Source organism: Plutella xylostella, chromosome 8 (genome assembly GCF_932276165.1).
Source record: "Plutella xylostella chromosome 8, ilPluXylo3.1, whole genome shotgun sequence".
NCBI classification, from domain to species: Eukaryota; Metazoa; Arthropoda; class Insecta; order Lepidoptera; family Plutellidae; genus Plutella; species Plutella xylostella.
This window is the reverse complement of record NC_063988.1, coordinates 7,904,061-7,926,659: the sequence shown is the minus strand read 5'-3', so window position 1 is coordinate 7,926,659 and position 22,599 is coordinate 7,904,061. Positions and strand designations below refer to the sequence as shown.

At 39.8% G+C, this 22,599-nt stretch overlaps 4 protein-coding genes across 4 annotated transcripts; 2 read left to right on the top strand and 2 right to left on the bottom strand.

Annotated features, from left to right (window-relative positions):
- Nucleotides 1–909: 909 nt before the first annotated feature.
- LOC125488882 lies at nucleotides 910–4,159 on the bottom strand. The gene is made up of 2 exons (XM_048622596.1): nucleotides 3,811–4,159; nucleotides 910–1,042 (listed from the first exon to the last, which is right to left on the bottom strand). The coding sequence occupies exons 1-2, from the start codon at nucleotides 4,142–4,144 to the stop codon at nucleotides 1,029–1,031; spliced, it is 348 nt and encodes a 115-aa protein (XP_048478553.1). The 5' UTR covers nucleotides 4,145–4,159; the 3' UTR covers nucleotides 910–1,028.
- Nucleotides 4,160–12,825: 8,666 nt separating this feature from the next.
- LOC125488872 lies at nucleotides 12,826–13,482 on the bottom strand. Its single transcript, XM_048622571.1, has one exon. The coding sequence runs from the start codon at nucleotides 13,480–13,482 to the stop codon at nucleotides 12,826–12,828; it is 657 nt and encodes a 218-aa protein (XP_048478528.1).
- A 4,109-nt stretch (nucleotides 13,483–17,591) lies between these two features.
- Nucleotides 17,592–18,639, top strand: LOC119692981 (farnesol dehydrogenase). Its single transcript, XM_038114760.2, has one exon. It carries the CDS (start codon nucleotides 17,704–17,706, stop codon nucleotides 18,469–18,471), a length of 768 nt encoding a protein of 255 aa, XP_037970688.2. The 5' UTR covers nucleotides 17,592–17,703; the 3' UTR covers nucleotides 18,472–18,639.
- Nucleotides 18,640–19,340: 701 nt separating this feature from the next.
- LOC119693070 (farnesol dehydrogenase) lies at nucleotides 19,341–20,290 on the top strand. Its single transcript, XM_038115369.2, has one exon. The coding sequence runs from the start codon at nucleotides 19,571–19,573 to the stop codon at nucleotides 20,288–20,290; it is 720 nt and encodes a 239-aa protein (XP_037971297.2). The 5' UTR covers nucleotides 19,341–19,570.
- Nucleotides 20,291–22,599: the final 2,309 nt, after the last annotated feature.

Sequence of the window (22,599 nt, the reverse complement as noted above, 5' to 3'; positions counted from 1 at the left end):
GTCCATTAATCGTTGCCGTTGGTCGTCGTGTTTGGGATCGGATCGGTATTCTCTTGGTGGGTGCGTATTGCGACGTATAAAAACGAAATGTATAATTTCACATTAATAACGTTCACAACATATAATGAACATTACGTATAACAACAACATCTATATTTTCATAAGGTATAAGATTCAATTGGTATAACGTACATTTCATATAATATCAAAATAACTAACACTCATGAGGACTGATAAGTACGGGACAGACAAGTGAAACACGACACTGCTATAGACGCACTGGCGATCTTTATTCATGGTCACACACACATGCGTGGCGCAGCACGCATACAACCTTATCATATACATATCATCCCTCCACCAATATTACAGGAAGTATAGTAAATACTTTCAAGTTAACTTACATACGAGAACAACTAACTAACTAGAAAAACCTCCTATAATTTACTTTAGGAATGTCCCTAAGGTTCATTCTTGTTTGGTGAGACTGCGGAGAGTTGTGTGACCGGGTGTAACTCTGCTGGTCGTCAGTGGGAGTAGTGTCGGGCTGCGCGGCGTCGCCGGGCGGCGCGCTCGTGGCCGGGCCGGGCGCGGGCGCGCTGCGGGCCGGGCTGGCCGGCGGAGTCTCGGCGCTGCGGGCCGGGCTGGCCGGCGGTGTCTCGGCGCTGCGGGCCGGGCTGGCCGGTGTCTCGTCGCCGCGGGCCGGGCTGGCCGGTGACTCGGGGGTGGCGGCCACTGTCTCATCAGGCTGCTCTCCGCTTCCTTCCTCTCCCCTCCTGTTTCCGACATTCTATAATTCAAGTATCTCATGGTTATGACCCTCTGGATTTCCTTTGAATATAATGATCTGATTTTTATGTCTTTTCACCTCACTTCCGGTCTCAGAGTCTTTAATTATAAACAAAATATTTCCAATTTTTCTAACTATAGTTCCTTTTTTCCAACAAAATTTTTGATTGGTTGAATACACCTTATATAAAACTTTATCATTTACTACTAAGTCTTTTCTTACAATACCTCCATAATGTCTAGCCTGTAAGCACTGGGTGTCGAGCACCTTGTGAGTGAGCGCGGAGGGCGGTGACGATGGCGATGGCTGCGGCGGCGGCGCCAGCAGGTCGAGGCGCGACCGGAGCGGCCGGCCCATCATGAGGCTCGCGGGGCTCTGGCCCGTGGTCGAATGAACGGAGTTACGGTAGTCGAATAAGTACTTAAGTAGCCTATCATTCACATTACCTGTACTACTACCTAACTGCAGTGCACACTTTATCCCTTTCTTGACAATTTTAACACTGCTTTCCGCCTGACCATTACTTGCGGGGTGATAAGCCGGCGACGTGATATGACGAATACCATTAAGCCTACAGAACGTAGCAAACTGTTCTGAAGTAAACGAAGTTGCATTATCCGTAACGATGGTGGTTGGCACCCCGAACCTAGACATGTACTCATTCATTTTGCTTATCAACATTGCCGATGTAATGTTATTTTTCATATTAATGCACTCCACCCACTTTGAAAATGCGTCAACAATAACTAGGTACATATCACCGTATATTGGCCCCAAGAAATCAAGATGAATTCTACTGAGTGGTCCGTCTGGGTATGGCCACGACACCAGCGGTGACCGAGGTGGGGTCGCGCGCAGACTCAGACAAACCCTGCAACTATTACTCATCCTTTCAATGGCCGCATCTATTCCCGGGAACCAAAACTTTGACCTTGCCTCGGCTTTCGACTTAACTATACCTAAGTGCGAGCCATGCAACTCATTAAGTACTCTTTGCTGCAACGACGAAGGAATAACAACTTTATGACCTCGGAGTAAGCAACCATTTTCAATAGACAATTGTAATCTACATAAAAAATATGGTTTCATATCGCTGTTATTTACTTTCGGCGGCCACCCGTTAAGCACAAATTGCATAACCTTTTTTAATAAGCTGTCGTTTTGCGTTTCTACGGCCAGCTGATCGCGGGTAATCGGTAACGAGCCATCTACCACGAAGTTCACATACGCGGCGGTGTCCGCGCGACTGGGAGCCTTACTGTCGGTGACGTCACTGACCGCCCGAGATAAGAAGTCCGCGCAGTTGTCTGCACTTCGAACGTATTCAATAGTGTAATTGTAGGACGACAAAAACAATGCGTATCGTTGCAGCCTGTTGGCGGACACTTCCGGCACTCCGTGTCGCGAACCGAATATCGATACCAACGGCTTGTGATCGGTACGGAGAATAAATGGTTCGGCTCTGGCGTATAAATACTGATGGAACTTGCGTACGCCAAATATGATGGCCGTAGCCTCTTTCTGAATCTGGGAGTAATTTTTCTCCGCTGAATTCAATGTCCGCGAAGCATAAGAAATCGGCCTTTCATACCCATCTGTACTAATTTGTGACAAAATAGCACCTAACCCTTTCGGTGACGCGTCCACCGTTAATATTATTTTCGCGTTTGGGTCAAAATGAGCCAACACGTTTTCTGAAGCAAGTTTAGCTTTGATTTCGTTAAACGCCTTGTCCTGTTCCGATGACCACGACCATTTTACTTCTTTTTTAAGTAGGTCATATAATGGCGCTAATATAGCGGAAGTATTGGGCACGAAACAACGGTAATAGTTTACCAAACCAATAAAAGACTGTAACTCATTTACATTGGTTGGTTTCGGTGCATTCGCAATAGCTTCAACCTTATCTTTAGATTTTTTTATGCCGTTCTTACTTATTACGTGACCTAGATAAGTTATTTCGTCCCGGAAAAACTCACACTTGTCCGGTCGAAGAGTTAACCCAGCATCTTGGAACCTGAGTAACACTGTTTCTAACCGTTTCATGTGCTCGGCTCTGTCCTTGCCGGTGATAAGAATGTCATCTAAGAAGCATAGGACCCCATCAATACCTAAAATACTTTCTAATGCTCTTTGGAAAATAGCCGGAGCAGATGCGAGTCCAAAAATAAGACGTTTGTATTTAAATAGACCTCTATGAGTGTTGATAGACGTGATATTATTATCGTCTGTAATTTGAAATTGCGCATAAGCGGAAGACATATCCAGCTTGGAGAACTGTTCCCCGCCGTGCAGGTTCATGAACAGCTCCTGCACCGTGGGCAGCGGGTACTTGTCGATGAACAGCTGCTGGTTGAGGGTGCGCGAGTAGTCGGCGCACAGCCGCACCTCGCCGTCGCGCTTCAGCACGGGCACCACGGGGGACGCGTACTCCGACTGCTCCACCGGCGCTATCACGTCTAATGATAACAATCTATTTATCTCCTTATCAATTTTTTGTTTCAGAGCAAACGCTACGGGCCTCGCTTTCATGAATATTGGTTTTGCATTGTCTTTTAATCTAAGTTTAACTTTATATTTATTAAAACAGCCGAGTTTATCACAAAACACGTCCGGAAACCGAGCAATTAACTGGTTTAACTCTAAATCTTCATTAGTGTCGGAGTGGCAAAAGTTAATAGTCGGAGTAAGCTCCAATTGGAATTTACAAATGAAGTCTCGCCCGAGTAGCGGCGAGCCGCCCTGCACTATGACGTAAACATCGAGATATTCATTTTTCCCCAAGTACTCAACTGATAACTGAATAAAACCTAAACTTTTTATCTTTGTTCCGTTATAACTTAAAAGATTCTTTGTTGTTACTCGGAGCGGTACGTCGGCGAAATGTGAATGATAGGTTTTTTCTGAAATTGCTGTGACTGAGGAACCGCTGTCTATCTCACATTTTAATTCGACATTATTAAACCGAACTGTTTCGACCATCGGCGCCCCGTTACTACAACGAATACTGAGCAACTTACCATCATCATCATCATCGCCCTCGCACGTTTCCTCCGTTCCTACAAAGTTTACGTATTTGCACATCCGGCGTAAATGACCTTTGGCCTTGCACTTTGTACACTTAAATGAAGCGAACCGGCACTCGCTTGCCTTATGGCTACGTCGCCCACACACGGTGCACTGCTCCTTGCCGGGGCCGGCGGCGCCGCGCGGCTCCCGCTGCTGCATCTTGAACACGGAGTCCCCGGAGGAGCCGCGGGCGCCGGGCGCCGTGCTGGCGGCGGCCGCGCGCGCGCACCGCACGCTCTCCGCCACGTCCACGGCCTTCGCCAGCGTCAGCTCGCTGATCTCCATGGCGAACAGCTTCTCCCTCTCCGGTCCTGACTGCAGCCCCATGACGAACTTGTCTCGCAACGCCTCTTCCAACTCCTTGAAGTTGCAGTGTGCTGCGAGTCCCCTGAGCCGCGCGGCCCACTGCGCGTGCGACTCGCCCGCCTGCTGCGCTGCCGAATAGAAGTAGTGGCGTTCTGCAAACCCGCACCGCTTCGGCGTGAAATGCACGTCTAATTAGGGTTCGAAGTATCGGCCTCGGGTATCGATACCGAGTACTCATTTGGTATCGAGACGAGGGTATCGATACTGAGAAAGTATCGCCCCAAAAGTATCGATACTACTCAGTATCGAGTACTTTGGGGCAGTTAAATTTTGGACCTTTAGCAGCAATCAGCTTTTCCATAATTAAAAATAAAATAGTTTTTAGGGTAATAACAAATGAATACAAATACAACAATTATAGTTTCAATTTTTTTTATTGTACATAATAAAGGAATACAAACTAAGAGAACCACTCTTCCTCCGGGCGTCCGTATAAAAATAATAATTCATTTAACCGCTTGGGCTTCATGCGGTTTCGAGTCGTCGTCATTATAGCACCTGCTTTTGAAAATAGCCTTTCGGCTGGCACGGAGGTTGCAACCACAACGGCATAACGCCTGAATTCTCTGTAGAGACACGGGAACACTTCTTTCATGTCCTCCCATGTCTCTATGGGGTTAGACTTTAATGGTGTTACAGGACTTTTAATATAATGTGACAGCTCGTCACCACCACTGCTCCCCGGTTTCTTGCGACTTTTATTCGCTAGTTCTTTATGTGTGCGCCAAAAATTTAATGCGTCATCTTCGGGAATACTCTCAGTGTCCGATTCTGAAGAGGCATTCTGCGAGTAATCTGCGACGCTCCTGCGTAGGATGCTCATGGCACTAGCACATGCTTCAGCGTTTTGGAAGTGTAAATTTTTAAATCGTGGGTCGAGTAACATGCTGACTGCTACGATTGGCATGTGTTCTATTCTACCAAATCTCTTTTGCAACTGCGTCTTAAGCAATTCTCGTGCTCTAGTAAAAACTGGGCTTGTATATTCCACCATATCATTCACCTGACTTATTAAGCAGTTTACCAGAGGAATAACCTTTGACAAGGTTATGTATTGCTCTCCAGAAAGCTCGCGCGTTATGTATTCAAGAGGCTGCAACAACGAAACCAGCTCCTTTAAGCTCGTGATATCTATTGCAGTGAGCATTACTGGAGCGCGGGAATCCCTCAATAGGATTGGAGATATTATTGGAGCTAACTCCAGAAATCGTTCGCACATGTAAAAACATGAATTCCAGCGCGTACTGACATCCAGGATTAACTTCTTAGGCTCTTTGTTTTGTAGCGATTGGGATTTTTTCAAATTGTCCGTTGCTAGAACACTCCGTTTGAAATATTTAACAATATTTCTTACCTTTTCCACAAATAAAGCTGTTTCAGCTTCTGACAGTACGTTCTCTGCTATAAGATTGACGGTATGTGCAAAGCAAGGTAGATGTTTCCTGGTGCTATCATCAAATATTTTTTTTACAGCGGCCACCATATTAGCACCATTGTCCGTAAGAATTGCTACGATGTTATTCTTGTCAATGTCCCACTCGCCGAAAACTTGAGACAGCACATTAGCAATGTATTCGGCTGTGTGTCGTTCTTGCAACTCGATGGTTGCAATGTATGAGGATTTTAAAATCAATCCATCCAAGAAGTGCAAAGTTATTCCAAGAAAACTTGTCATATTCATGGTGTCTGTCCATATGTCACAAGTTACACAGAAATTATTTTGAGATCGTAGTCTTTCCTTTAAAATATTTTTCATACCATTATATTTTTCAGTAATGAGATGTTTAACGTGAGTGTCTGATGGTACTTTATAATTCGGTGCTAAAGTCTTAATCAATTTTAAAAAACCCCTGTTTTTAACAGTGTGGAAGGGTTTTAGATCAGCACATATGTAATATAAGATGGCATTGGTTATTGCAGCATGCCGAGGTCCACCTTCTTTGTATGAAGCCCGTGCTTCAAACATGCGCGAAATAGGATTAGACACATTTTTATTTGTCATTGGCTGCTGATTATTTTTATCATCTTTTACGGAGCTTGGTCCAGCTTCTTCTTGTAAATTTGTTTCGCCATCCCTTGCAGAGCTTGGTCCAACTTTTTCGCTATCTGTAAGTTTTTTCTTGGGCGGTGGTCCGCTGTAAACCAAAAAGAATTTGCAGTATAATAAACAAAATAGTACTAATAATCTATTATTACTAAAAGCTTTGCTCTGCTTTTCCCCGTAAGCTCATAGGTAACCGTAAGTGATTAATTAAATCGAAAGAAAAAAAACTGTAACCTAAAATTATTCCCACCTGTATCCTACCTACTTACTGTACCTCAACCTCATTAAATTACTATAGCATACTATTCCATAACACGACACTGGCAGAAATTGAAACTTATGAGTTCAATGAGGATAAGTCACGATTTTTGTTAAGTACCTATGTAGATCGATGGCAGTAAACAAACCATGACTTATGGTGAAAGAAATATCCAAATCGGACAAGAAATGACGAAGATACAGTGATTTAATTGTAGCAGTTCAAAAAACGCGGCAACTGAATCCCCGCGCGATTTTGGACCTTACGAATCGCGCGCGGATTTAGTCGCGTGTCGCGTGACGTCATCGCAATCCACGGGCAGGAGGCGCGTATTTTAAAAACAAGCCCGATCGATAAAACATTAAACAACTTTGCCATTTATGTACAGATTTCAAAAATTCAAGAAGTAGTGTGCTCAGAATATTATAACACATGCAATGCAATGTAATAGTCAAAGTTGGATATTTACTTTTATGTGACTGATCCTCATTTCATTTAACGATCTGTCTGATTATTAAGAAATTGCATTTGATAAATAAACTTACCTATTGTCATCACGATGAATCAAAACAGTATTTTGATGACAACTTCGTAAATGTTTAAACATATTAGAAGTATTTCCCGATGACTTCAGTGTTTTTAAACACAACTTGCATTGCGCCGTATCCTTCGTCTTTTTTTCAAAATATTTCCAAGTTGCACTATTCATTCTTATTATTTCCTCACACTCTTCTTAGTTAATTATGTTATGTCCACTATCCACTATTCGAATTATTCAGTTTCCCGCCGTTTCCGTAATTTGTTTTGATGAATGAATGAAATGAACAGATGACCAATGACAATGAATGAATCATAGAGTAATGAGTGAATGCTTTGTTTAGGGAAGGGTTTTTACAAGTTTTTACGGTTTTTACTACACGCGACTCCTTATTCTGAGGTTTTAACGGTTTTTTTCGAAACCTTTTGGGAAAAAGAACAGTGGTCATTCTGAGTGTCAGTGTTGCTATATGAATTTCTAATGCAATGCAATGCAATGAAGTTCTAATGCAGTGAAGTATCGTGAAGAAAAAAGTACTCGATACCAGCTATTTGCATGAGTACTCGCGTGTAAGTACCGGGTTGTGGTATCGAGTACTCAGTATCGAGTATCGCGAACGAAAGTATCGATACTTACTCGGTATCGAAAGTATCGTTCGAACCCTACGTCTAATACCTTGACGATATCCTCGAACGGTGCTGTGACGAGGTCTTTCGGCAGCACGAGGTTGTTTGCCAACTGGTACGTGCTGTCGCTGAGTGCGCTGAGCAGTATGGCGCGACGCTTCGCGCCCGTCTTGTCTGTCTGTTCTTCCACACCATTGGCAATCAGCCACTGGTCGAACTTGCTTTTGAAAGTAGCCCAATCCTGCACGTGGTGGTCGAATGTAGAAATTGGTCCAAGAATAAAATTCGCCATTTTTATTCTGAAGACGCGGGTAGTTTTTAATCCTCGGTGCCACTGATAAGTACGGGACAGACAAGTGAAACACGACACTGCTATAGACGCACTGGCGATCTTTATTCATGGTCACACACACATGCGTGGCGCAGCACGCATACAACCTTATCATATACATATCAAGGACTAATATCAATTCGTATAACATACATTACGTATATCAATTAAAATATATACTATCATTTTGTATAAAGTTCTTCTCATATCACATAATCTGTGTTTAATTACCCAACGCCGTCAAACCCCCTAGCACCAAAACCAAAAGATAGGTGCGACGACGAGCAAAGCGAGGAGGAGCGTGTTAGGTGCACATGTTCGTCGAAACCAAAGCGGAGCGCAGCGAAGCGGAGCGGAGCGTCTCCCAACATAGCTTCAATAATAATAACGCTGTGAAAACCCCTAGTACCAAAACCTAAAGATAGGTGTGACGACGAGCAAAGCGAGGAGGAGCGTGTTAGGTGCACATGTTCGTCGAAACCAAAGCGGAGCGCAGCGAAGCGGAGCGGAGCGTCTCCCAACATAGCTTCAATAATAATACGCTGTGAAAAACCCTAGTACCAAAACCTAAAGATAGGTGCGACGACGAGCATAGCGAGGAGGAGCGTGTTAGGTGCACATGTTCGTCGAAACCAAAGCGGAGCGCAGCGAAGCGGAGCGGAGCGTCTCCCAACATAGCGTCAATTATAATATATTTTTTGTTCATTATACATATAGATATTATATCCGTTGAATAATATATGTTATAAACGTTATATATTATGAATGTTATACATTTTAATCGATATATCAATTGAAATTATAGTTTTTGAACGTTATCCTTTACGAAATTATGTATTTAGTTTGACGACCGAATGGCGTAGTGGTTAGTGACCCCGACTACTGAGCCGATGGTCCCGGGTTCGATCCCCGGCTGGGGCAGATATTTGTTTAAACACAGATATTTGTTCTCGGGTCTTGGGTGTTGATATTTATATTTAGTATCTATCTATCTATGTATTTGTGTAGATATATCAGCTGTCCGACACCCATAACACAGGTTCTGCCTAGCTTGGGGTCGGATGGCCGTGTGTGAGATGTCCCCCACATATTATATTAAAAAATATTAGAATGTAGAAATTGGTCCAAGAATAAAATTCGCCATTTTTATTCTGAAGACGCGGGTAGTTTTTAATCCTCGGTGCCACTGATAAGTACGGGACAGACAAGTGAAACACGACACTGCTATAGACGCACTGGCGATCTTTATTCATGGTCACACACACATGCGTGGCGCAGCACGCATACAACCTTATCATATACATATCAAGGACTAATATCAATTCGTATAACATACATTACGTATATCAATTAAAATATATACTATCATTTTGTATAAAGTTCTTCTCATATCACATAATCTGTGTTTAATTACCCAACGCCGTCAAACCCCCTAGCACCAAAACCAAAAGATAGGTGCGACGACGAGCAAAGCGAGGAGGAGCGTGTTAGGTGCACATGTTCGTCGAAACCAAAGCGGAGCGCAGCGAAGCGGAGCGGAGCGTCTCCCAACATAGCTTCAATAATAATAACGCTGTGAAAACCCCTAGTACCAAAACCTAAAGATAGGTGTGACGACGAGCAAAGCGAGGAGGAGCGTGTTAGGTGCACATGTTCGTCGAAACCAAAGCGGAGCGCAGCGAAGCGGAGCGGAGCGTCTCCCAACATAGCTTCAATAATAATACGCTGTGAAAAACCCTAGTACCAAAACCTAAAGATAGGTGCGACGACGAGCATAGCGAGGAGGAGCGTGTTAGGTGCACATGTTCGTCGAAACCAAAGCGGAGCGCAGCGAAGCGGAGCGAAGCGGAGCGGAGCGTCTCCCAACATAGCGTCAATTATAATATATTTTTTGTTCATTATACATATAGATATTATATCCGTTGAATAATATATGTTATAAACGTTATATATTATGAATGTTATACATTTTAATCGATATATCAATTGAAATTATAGTTTTTGAACGTTATCCTTTACGAAATTATGTATTTAGTAATTATACCTTTCATTTGTTATACACAGTGAACGTTATACTTAATAACTTTATATCATATGGGCGTATACCTTGTGAATGTTATACCATTCGTTTTTATACCTCGTATTACTTACCCTCTCTTGGTTGCGGTTTCATAATCGGTTGAGTTTTAAGGATGTGCAGGTGATTAGCCCACAGCACCCCGATCACGGCGATGGGGCTGCCATCTGTGCGTCCGTGCCTGCAGAGCCAGTCTGTTTAGGGGGTACCCCAAGGCTTCTGGCAGCCTGAGTGGTTTCATACGGAGTGTCCTTCTCCGGCCTGTTGGTCCGCGGGAACTATTTTATTTCATTCCTACCCTGCTACAGAAGTAGACGGGCGTGCCCCTATCCGCCACCTGGGGACGCGTCTCCTAGGAGTGACGCTCTCCCGAAGAAAAGTAAAAGTTTTGTAAAGTATAACTTATAAATAGTATAAATGACAATGGGCGTTTTGGGACCTATGTCCAATAAAGACGAGACATACATCGTTGGATAGCTCTTTTCAAGTGAGCAAAAAAGTATTATGACGACAAATCCGTATAAGTTGTCCATTTTGAAATATATTCGTCGGAAGGAAGTATTTTTCTATGGCATTGCAATCTCTCTTCTGATGACAGTTAGGGCGTAATACACGTAAACACGAAAAATTTAAATTGGAAAAATAACTGGTTTTATTTACTGAGATAATAAACAAATATAATATTATATGAAATATGATAATTTTGTTATAAAAATTAAAAATGAATGTGAAAAACTAACAAAAACATTAAAATTACAGAAATAAAATATAAAAACTTTCAAGGTACGATTATTCTAATTGGACAGAAAAATCAAGACTAGCGCTTCCGTTATTCATATTCTGCTAAAAAATACCTTTTCAACGACGTATCACTCATTTCTATTGTTGCTGGTCCCAGCTTCCATATATTGGTGCCCATCATCATTTAAATCTGATAAATTTTTAAATTTTAATTTTAATTTAACATAAAAATATTTTTAATTTTTTTTTTACTCAAATTATTCAAATGTTTAATTTCAGGAAGAAAAATGAATTAATGAATTTTGTAAATTATTTTGAACTTGTTATGTCTACCTATTATCCACAAATTTGTCACATACTGGAGGGCACTGACACCTAAATCTCAAGATTTTATCTTACCTTAGGTGTCAGAGCGACTACTTAATTGGAATCCATTGCACCATTATATAATATTATGTTATATTATCTTAATAATTAAATTTACAACCCATTAAAAACAGAAAAAGTATTTTGACACTTTCATTAGTCTCTATAATGGGTGGGCAATTATAACAAACCGCATATTTATCGACAACACCGCAGCCGCCGATTTTAAATGAAACACAGGTATTTTAACCGCTACGTTTATTTTCATAGTTCATATTTCAGCATTTTCATTTTATGAAAAATATTGAAGTAGGTACGGTATGTAGGTACTTATACAAATGTCTGATCATTTATTTTCGATACTGAAAAATTTATATAAGAAAAACTAAAGAATATTTTCCAGATTTAATAATACATATATATAAACACTCACACCTTGTACTAATTTAATATACTTTTTGTTAAATAAGATTAAAACTAAATGGGCAAAATTTTATATAGGTACCTACTAAGTAAATTAAACTAAGTAAATAAATAAATTAACTTAGTTAAAAAAAAGAAAAATGTGATACGATTAATTAACAATTTAGAACTTCAATTTGTACGTGTGCAACAACAAATACAAAGGATAATTATTATTTGAATGAAAAAACCCGTCTAGATAACTAATGCTTGAAAACAATAAGAAAACAATGCTAATTAAATTAAAATTACCCGTTGAGGAAAAAACCCACAACCACAGGCCACCCTGTGAACACTTTGAAAATACAATTACGGTTTGTGGAAGTTTTCCGTTTGCTGAACCTCGCCCGGTTACCCTTGTTTGACTCTATAAAACAATTGAAATTAAAGAAAATAAGTAAATAAATTGTTCTCATTAAGTACTAGCTGTTCCCGCAAGCTTCGCTTCGCCTTAAAAAGTTTTCCTGTAGGAATTCCGGGATAAAAAGTAGCCTATGTTCTTTCTCAAGGTCTAGACCATATGTATACCAAATTTCATTCAAATTTGTTCAGTAGTTTTGGCGTGAAAGAGTAACAGACAGATAGACAGACACAGTTACTTTCGCATATATAATATTAGTTAGGATGTATTAGTTTATACAGGGAGGAGTTCTTTCAGATCAGTGAACTTTCCAAAGGCAGTTAATGTACCGGACTTACGCCGAGATGCACGAAGGAACTTAAAAGTAAGGTTGATTTAAATAAGTATACTTATTGCTGCGTAGCTTTGGAAGTATACGGAAAGAAAGTGACAAAATATATTTAAGCACAAAGGTCATTTCTGAACAACTTTTGTTTTTCGACTTTTGGAAATTCGCGAAAAGACAAAATTTTTTTTTTGTTATTTACAGCACCCATCACATATTATGCCGTTACAAGAGGTATTACTTAGTAGCCTACACATAGTCATAGTCATTAAACGTGATACAATTTGCACCACAAATATAAAGGCGCACTTTGTAAGTAAAGCCATAAATAAAACTGTTTGAATCGGAATTCACAGACCATTTCACTCAGTACAATGTCGGTGTAGCTGGGATAATAAAACGGCTATCAAATCACTCATACAATCGTTGTTTCCGATGTGCTGTAATGTGACTTGACTTGACTTAGTATCCTATGTCCCCTGGATGGGGCAGAGGGCGTCCACAGTGGCTCTCCATCGCAACCTGTCTTGAGCTTCGCGTTTGATTTCACTCCAAGACTTCCCGATCTTTTTCGCTTCGTCCACTACCGTGCGTCGCCAGGTCTGCTTGGGACGGCCACGCTTTCTCTTTCCTTGCGGATTCCAATCCATCGCCTGTTTGGGTATGTGGTCAGAATTTCTTCGGAGGGTGTGGCCAATCCAGTTCCACTTGCGTCGCTTGATCTGCTGGTCGATCAGGGTATCGTGGCACCGTTCTCTCAGTTGGTCGTTGGAGATTTTATTGGGCCAGTATATTCGGAGTATGCGTCGAAGGCATCGGTTCACGAAGACTTGAAGCTGGTGCGAGATGGCTTTGGTTACCTTCCACGTTTCGCAACCATATAGCAACACGGACTTAACGTTTGACCTGAATATTTTCAGTTTGACTCTTCTGGTTAACTTTTGTGATTGCCATATTGGTCGCAACTGCGCGAAAGTAGCTCGGGCTTTGGCAATCCGCGAAATGACGTCCACTTCTGTACCTCCTGTTTCTGAGACAACGCTGCCGAGGTAGGTAAATTTGTGAACGCGTTCCACTGCCTCACCACCGATCTGCAGCGGGGTCATATTCTGCACACCTGTTCGCATCTCTTGGGTCTTCCGGATGTTAATTTTCAGGCGTATTAATAGTGCTGTAATGTGCTAGGAAAGATTCACATTAGGTACCTACATTCTAAATTATATGAGCGACGAAAATGTATAACTATTAGGTACCTACAATACGTCCGACACGCTCGCTGGGCAGTCAGCGACTGAGGCACGGTAAACCTCCACCTATCGGTAACGTATCTACGTATCGGACCAAACAAGTTTCATAATTGTATATATGGAGAATCGGCGTCGGAAAAGCCGATGAAGTGGACGCACTTCGCATCTAAAGCGTGCCGACAGGTGGACGCTTACCTAGAGACCCCGGTGGCTGCTCTATTCGTTGATTGTTCAGCATTTGAAGTGGGCCATTATCATTCTTTAGGTTCTTAGGATTTTCTCGTATGCTTAAATACCTAATTGCCTCGGGGGCCTATGGGAGGATCACTGGATCTAGAACGAACATTATACTGGGCGAGTGTCGGGCGGGGGTTCCGCTCATCTGGCATAATCTTTATTGACCAAAACTCATTTCGCATAACTCGTATGGTCTAAACTTTTTTGGCCGAACCATCACTTTGCCAAGACTTAGGTGGCATAAGGCTCGTTTCGTCTAAAACTCTTTAGGCACAATCTTTAAACACCTAAGTTTCGTTTGCTCAAATTAATGTTCGTCTATACCAATGTATAATCTTGTTTCTCCTAATGTTATCTTAATAAATAATATATTAAGTATGTAGTAAATGTACAAATTGTGGTATTTTTCTCCTACATCCCGAAAATCACGATATTGTATGACCAAAAAATCGAAAGTTAACGACCAATATAATTATTACAAACCCCATGAGATCGAAACCTAAAAATAGGTGCGACGACGAGCAAAGCGAGGAGGAGCGTGTTAGGTGCACATGTTCATCAAAACCAAAGCGGAGCGCAGCGAAGCGGAGCGGAGCGCAGCGAAGCGGAGCGGAGCGTTTTCCAAACAGCGGAAACAATACAAGGCACCAGTTTGCGCTATGTAGGGAGACGCTCCGTCAAAGTTAAAGCCAAACGAATATTATTATTTTGTATAAACCTATGCCATAGCAGTATTAGGCTATTCAAGATTTGGCCATACCATTATTAGGCTAAACAATGTTATGCGAAATAACTTTTTACTAAACGAGATTTATGCCATACGATTTTCGGCGTAACGAGACTTTGACCAAACGTTACTATGCACGAGATTAGGCAAAAAAATCTTATGCCAAAAAAGGTAGAACCGTCGGGCGGTCACTCTATATGACGAAAAACTAAGTTTCGGAGAGCAAGCCACGACTCTATCTTATTGTATTAAACGTGAAGATTGCTCGACCGCTCTCGTTCGTGTCTTTTTCGTCAGTATAGAGTAACCCTCCGGATACTTTTACACACATCATCATCATCAGCCTATTTATAGAAGTCCACTGCTGGACGTAGGCATCTCCCAAAGCACGCCACTGGATGCAATCTTTAGCTTTCCGCATCCAATCATAAATCTGGAGGGCGTCCCACACTACTCACACACTTTTTCACACACGCACACAAAAACCTTGGTTCTAACAAACCAGGCGTTCAATTAAACTATTTACTGGGCAATCACAACTGGCGAACCTTCACACGAAACGGACCGTACTTATTGTGGCGTCGTTTTATTAATACTTTACTTGCGCAATCTCGTATTAAAGGCATTTCCTTTTATGCCCCTACCTTTCTAGTGGTTAGGTAAGCCATTGCGTAATGATCCTCAGAAGATGTAACAAACACTTTGGTGATTCAGTCGAATGATTTTAGATTTCCGAGCCACGAAATTCCTTATTATGCGAAAAGTGTATTATTTATAGTCTGATAAAATCAACTGAATAACGTACCTATACTAACTGAAACGAAAACTACATAAAAATTAGAAAAAATATACCTAAAAACTCTAAAAATCATTGACTCTAAAAAGCATTAACTCAGAGAGGCACTAGAGTTCTTAAAAAGCATATTTCCCTCACAGTACACCGTCGCATCTATTTAGAGAATTTGCACCGTCAGGCATATTTTCACATTTCCTCGCGCCCCATATATCTGGGCCAATCATCTGTGAGAGATCGCGGAACCCTCCAATGGGGTCGCATCTTAGATTAAAAATATACGAACCAGATGGAGCGTCAGTGCTAAAGAAACGTCTCGACAAATAATTTCACTACATTACCACTTCTACCACTGAGCTCTGATTTTGAATTACTTCAGTTACGGCTGATTTTTCCATAGCCAGATAAAAGTTATCTGGGGAATAATTCTGAAGCTATCGCGTCGGAATGTTTGTATTAGACAGTGACAGCAACAATGTTATTCGCCAGATAACAGTTTTCTGACTATTGAAAAATCAGGCCTTAGAAGATTTGTGACTTTATTCATTGGCACAATGGTTGCATTTGTACCAATGAATAAAGTCATAATCATCATCATTAATAGCTTAAACTTAAAACGGTAAACAGTAAACAAAATGCGGACAGTTTTTTGCTTTATTTTTGTACGTGACACTCCATCTTATTCGTATATTAATAGTCTAAGGCATCGATTGAGGAGGCTCTATTCCACTTGCATTGGTACGAAGAACTACCTCGAGAGGAGCGGGATAGATGACCCGTATTGTAAACTGAATGTGAGCTGGTGTTATGTAGATGTTCCACATAACGGCTAACACTTTTTCGAGAACGTTTTCTAGAATGCAGAATGGTTTGTGTTCATGATTTTTTAAGTTAGTTTAAGTATTGTTCAATGTGATGGCAATGTATGTAGAAGTCCCGGGTTCCATTTGCGGCTAGGATAGTTTTAGTTTTGAGATAGATGGTACAGATGATATGGATTTAGTACATAATATTAACCTTCTTTGATAATAATTGACAATACCTAGTTATAACTTTCAAAGCCATATTTTATTTCTGACCACTATTGAGGCTCGAGGATACAAAATAAATTCATAGCGTTCGTCAACCGAATCAATAACCAATCTCGGAAAATGCAAAATATTTCACCACCATTTTTTGGGTTGAAAATATTGTTTAATAGATTGAGGCCAATTTTATATCTTTGTAAGAATACAGGTGAATCTTTCATCATTATCAGGTAAAAGCAAATTGTACAGTACATTTTATAAATAGAAAAAATGTATTAAAAGTACGACAGCATAAATTTTGGCTAAAAGCACTATTGTGAAACGAACAATTGAAATTGTCTGAATGATTTCAAAATTGATGAGTGCTTTTAGAAGATAGTGGTAGTTTTTTCCCCTACACGTTATTGTATTTTATTCGTTGCGTTCAATGCATTCAAACAAAATACCGAAAGGCACCCCCTTATTCATAAAAAAGTTAGTGGACGCTTTAGCTACTGAACTGGTCTGTCCCTATCTGTCAAAGAACAAATTGTTCTCTGTCAGAGCATCCGGCATCCACTAACTTTTTTATAGGTAAATAACAATAAATAAAGACAATATGTTTACCGCAGAACTCTTAAAAGCTGCTAAAACAGTAACGTCATCCATCAGAGACTCAATTCGCAATGAAACGAAATGGCAACAGACGAGAATCAATAGCAATTCCAATAATCTGTGAGAGAGTGGGTTGTTTCCTGCTGTATCTACAGGGTGGGCAAATAGATTCTTGCTCCATTACGCCGCCGTATCAGGCAAAGCAGTTCAGTGTTGCGCAAATAAAAATAACATCTTTCCGCTTTAGTTTCACTCATCGCTCAAGTTCTTAGTTCGAAATGGAATCGGTGTTTGTGGAAATTACGACCGAATACGTTTTCTTTCATAAAATATAGAAAATACTGTGTATTTTGGAAAGATGCGATGTGAATGCCATAAAGAGTCTGGTGAGCCTATTGCATCATGCATCATCATTAGGTTTATCATAAATCAGCATTGCCCATTTCGTTCAACTACTACTAAGCTACAAAATAAAATTGTTGTTGTCATTTCTACTGCACTGATAACAATACTATTTGTAGAATAAATAGAGTGATAAAATCAGCCGATTTACTTATCTGCTACATCTATTTACTGATGAGAATTTAATCACCTAAACACTGTTTTGTATGCAGATGACACGCAGCTATTTAAGTAAAGATATCTTTCTAAACGACACAAAAGCCGAAGATTTTACGAAAATAAGTTGTGTCTTGAAAAAGCTTGAAGAATAGGTATTTATAATGGAGTTCTGGAAAAACAAAGTTGCAATCGTCACTGGAGCTGCCCATGGCATTGGAGCTCAAATAGCCGAAGATTTAGTCAAAGAGGGAATGACTGTTATTGGTCTTGAACCTACTGATGAAAGCATTGGGCAGATGATGGAAAAAATTGAGAGATGGAACAAAAGCGACGGTCAACTGGTGCCGTGCAAATGTGATGTGTCTAAAGAAGAAGAGGTGAAACGAGCTTTTGACGGCCTGGTCGATGCGTATGGCGGTGTTGACTTACTTGTCAACAATGCTGCTATTGGCAAAGACGGCATGTTGTGTACCGGCCACACTGAAGACTTCAAACAAGTCATTGATGTAAACATCTTCGGACTGATGGTCTGCACTCGCTATGCTGTCCAGTCGATGAAAAACCGCAATAAAAAAGGCCATATCATCAATATAAACAGCATCTGCGGCCACTACATGCCTCCTTTCGCTGAACCGAGAGTTAACATGTATATCGCGTCGAAAAAAACCATGACAGTTATAAATAAACTGCTGAAAAACGAGTTTACAAATTCCAATGCTGATATAAAAGTGACGAGTATTTCGCCTGGAATCGTCCGCACGGGGATATTCAAGACTGCTGGCGTGGAATTCCTTAATGAAGAGTTTTTTAATAAGAATCCCCATTTGACGACGAAGGACGTGTCCGATGTGGTGCTGATGATACTGAAGATGCCGCGCCAGGTGCAGGTCAACGAGATATTGTTCCATGCGCTACATGAAATCTATTAATGGTGTTACACATTTTGGTGATAATATTTGGTACTAAAATCGGTTTAAACCAGGATTAACGGAGTTTATGAACACCGCTAATATCCGTTTCAAAAATGCATAGTTTTTGAGGTGATGCCGCTAAATTTAATTCTTTAGTTAACCTAATAATTATTAAAACTTAGCTAAGTTAGTCATAATAATTATTAGATATAAAATAATTGTTAAAAGTGACTATGTTTTTTTTTTCATATTAAACCTAAACCCTAAATGTAACCTTAGGTTAGGATTAATTATAAAGTACACAAGGTGTTCCCAAAATAACAATACCAAACAAAGTTTAAAAAATTTGTTATCGATTGGAGTCATATCTTACAGACTACATATTGAACTTTAGAAAGCATTAATAATCGACTCTGATATTCAGTTCAATAGCTAAAACGTTCTATAAGTTTATTATGACTAACAAGGTAAGTTAATAACTAAGGTTAAGAATTTGGATGTAGTCACTTACTTAAAAAAATAGAATTTAAAAAGGTATTTGAGAAAGTACAATAGGACAGAGCTTTATTATGTATGAATAGCTTTTCACGAAAGCTCCATATTGTGAATTTTCTTATCTTCTATTCCGTTATGCCTTACACCCAACCCTGGAGTTGACAAAATAACCCTGCGGGAACGGCTTTATTGTAATTGTGATGTAGGAACCTTATTACCTATGTACGATAGCAACAAAGGCTAAATATCAAATTTATTTAAAGTCAGCCATTATAACCATCTAAAGAATACAAATACATAGAATAGTTTAGTTCTACTTAATTTACAGAATTAAGATATTTTTTAACTTCATTTAAATAAACTATTATGGAAAACTGCATACTGCCTTAGCATTATTTTTTTACTGCGTAAGTGCGACTTTTCTGTCCATTCATTCTTCATTAGTGGGGTAAACTGGAAGCGTAATGATACTTTAAATGTTTGTCTATTAAGTACTCACTTGTCATCCAGATTACGACTTTAGAAACTTTATAAACGAGTGCAGTGAGCCAGCGATCTCATTGCACTCTACGATTTCACGCCAAGAGCTCCGATATTGTTAAAAGTACGAGTATAAAGAAAAATGGACGCTTGGGTCAGGAAAGTCGCAGTTATAACTGACTGCAACAATGAACTCGGACTTTGCATTATTGAAGAACTATCGAGAGCCGGGATGGTAGCAGTCGGCTTCGCAAAATCTGATGAAATTATTAAAACCGTTACGGATAAAATCGACGCTGGGACCACTGCGACGGGGAAAATAATTTTGTGCCAATGTGATGTGACGGACGAAGAACAGCTGAAGGCTGCCTTTGAGAAAACAATTGAAATGCACGGTAGCATCGACGTGCTAATAAATAATGCTGACTACAATATTGACTGCAACTTGAGCTCCGGTGATATCGAAGACTTCAGGAATCTGATTGACATGAACATTTATTCCCTAGTCGCATGTATAAGGTTGGCAGTTGGAGCTATGATTGAGCAAAAGTCTAGGGGCCACGTTATCAATATGAATGATCTACAAGCCTACTATTTGCCAGATAGTGCGAGCAATAATGCATACATCGCGACTAAAAGTGCCATGACATCCATCAATGAAATCTTGAGACAAGAGTTGAGGTACCTCAGGGCTAATGTGAAAGTGACGAATATAGCGTGTGGATGTAAAGAAGGGGAAGTATCACCTTCGAACAAAGTGATGTTAAAGTCAACTGACGTGGCCAAAATTGTGACCTCCATTTTGTTTACGCCTGAACACTTGCAGATTCATGAACTGTTGGTGGATTCAGCACAAGAATAATTTTTATAAACTTTTTATAAACAGTTTAAAATAAATTATCAAATAACTAATGAATAATCATATATTTTTTTCATCGTACTCTACAAGTTCAAATGTGTGTAAAATATGCTACACATTATAAATCTCATCCAGTTTAATCCATGTGTATAGCTGGCAGGCGTAATGGGGAACATAAAAACTCAATATGCCCTGCCGCACTGGACTGCGTTCATAAATACACGAGTAGTAGGTAGATACCTAACCCTATCTAGGAATAAGAAAATTAAATAAACCTTTTCTAATATTGTATTTCTACAGGTGTTGTAAGAGTGGTAGAGTATAACACTTACTGTACCACTTTTGGAACAATATGTGGACACTGATCGAAAAATAATAGTGTTATAAGCGTTATAATGTAATTATAATGTGTGTGTCAGCTGAGTGGACACGTAGCTTCAGACCGGGTAGAGCCATTTAAATGCGAGATTATTTCAAGACAGATGTGGAGCTCGTGAGTAGGAATTTCAATCCGGTCCGGCGGATCCGGCTTTATTGAAGGTTGAACCGGATTGCATTTCTTACTTGTGAGTGTTCTAATAGTAGAATTTGGTCTATTCTATCATAATTATAATTATAGTACACTACAGCGTTCTAGAACAGACAACTCGAACAAAAACTGTGTTCTACATGAAGTCGTAGATTCATCGGATGTATATTCCAGTGACAGAATTAATGCGTTTTTGCCGAGGTGGCCTTCCTATACGCTAGTAATTCGTTTATTTGTTTAAATAAAGAACACCAGCAGTTAACATAACAGTAAATTTTACATAATATAAATTTCGTTGTGAAAACCATGAAAGGCGTACACGACATTATCAAATAATATTATCCTAGCGGCGACGGTGACTTAAATTTTTTTCAATGGGTCAATAGGTACTTAAGCCTATTATTTTTAGTCAAAAAATTTCTTTATGTAAAAGCTCAGTAAGTAAACGAACGCAACCCGCGGTTTCGTCAAAAGCCGGCTCCAGTACTCTCAGTACGCATTATCTTAATTAAATGGATGAAGCATTAGGGCTCGTTACTTAGTCTTTGCACTGCGAGTGAACCTTGCAAATCATCATGGCGCCCGGTACAGTCGACACCAAAATACATCATTATAATTTTGTAACCTAAGGGGTGAAATGAAGACCACTTAGGTACCTACATATAGTTTTATTGTAAGTATAAGTTTTTTACTATGTATTATTATTAATTCGTTACACGAAGATAACTATCCTTTTGACCCTAATAAACATAGTGCTTTTGATTACGAATACAAAGAAAATGTCTATAAAATACCTAAAAATAATTACATAGTGAAGGCGGGAAGGTGTAGGCAGAGGCCTATATGTATACAACAGTGGATGACTACGGGCTTAGGTACAGTAAGGTCACAACAACTCGGTAGTTCTAAAATTGGCAGTGAATGCACTTTTGTACCTAATCAAACTAACAAACCGACTATAAATTCTTTCAAACATTGACGGTTAGTTTGACAAAGCACAAAAGTGTAACCGCAGCCAACTTCAGAACAGTTTGGACCGAACTGTACCTACTCCACATGGCTATTGCTATATCATTCGTCAGTTCGTCACTGACCCCGTCAGTGCCAGTCTAAATCTATTTTTAAAATTTTGTTGCTAACTGTACTATGCTATGTGTTTTGTGTATAATAGAGCCTGCTGGCAACTTGGCAGTTTCGTTAAACACATACATTAAGAATTTTTGTTCTGAAAATTGTTTTAAACGTCTAAACGAAAAAGAGAGGTGTTATAAGTATATGCATCGCCATTATATGCTAAGCCAGTATCGGTTTTAATAAGTTAGGTGCCTGGATTAATTTAAAATAGGTTTTCAGGATCATCCGCAAAAAAAAAAGAATTTTTGTTTATAGATACCTATTAAAACCATCGATAGACTTCAACTACTTTTTAAGTTAAAAATATGAAACCGCTAACCAAAGGGAAAATACATTAACTGTCTCAATTAAAATATTGTCAAAAGGTGTCTCCGGCCTCGGGTTTCATTTTTCTTAAAGCATAATTAAGTACAGGACAAAAGCACACAAAAGGCTGACTTAAAGTTTTTTTTTAAACATAGATTTCAAAGGAAGTTAATTAAGACCTTTTCAGTTCGGTTTTCCGTTTTACGGAAATTCATTTGCAAGTCTCGTTTCACATTTAATTTATTTATTAGGATAAACTTTCCTTTAAGTATTTAATGATAAAATTATAATCAATTTTAGTAGATATTGTTAGAATTTATTATACGTTACAAAGTATCGACGA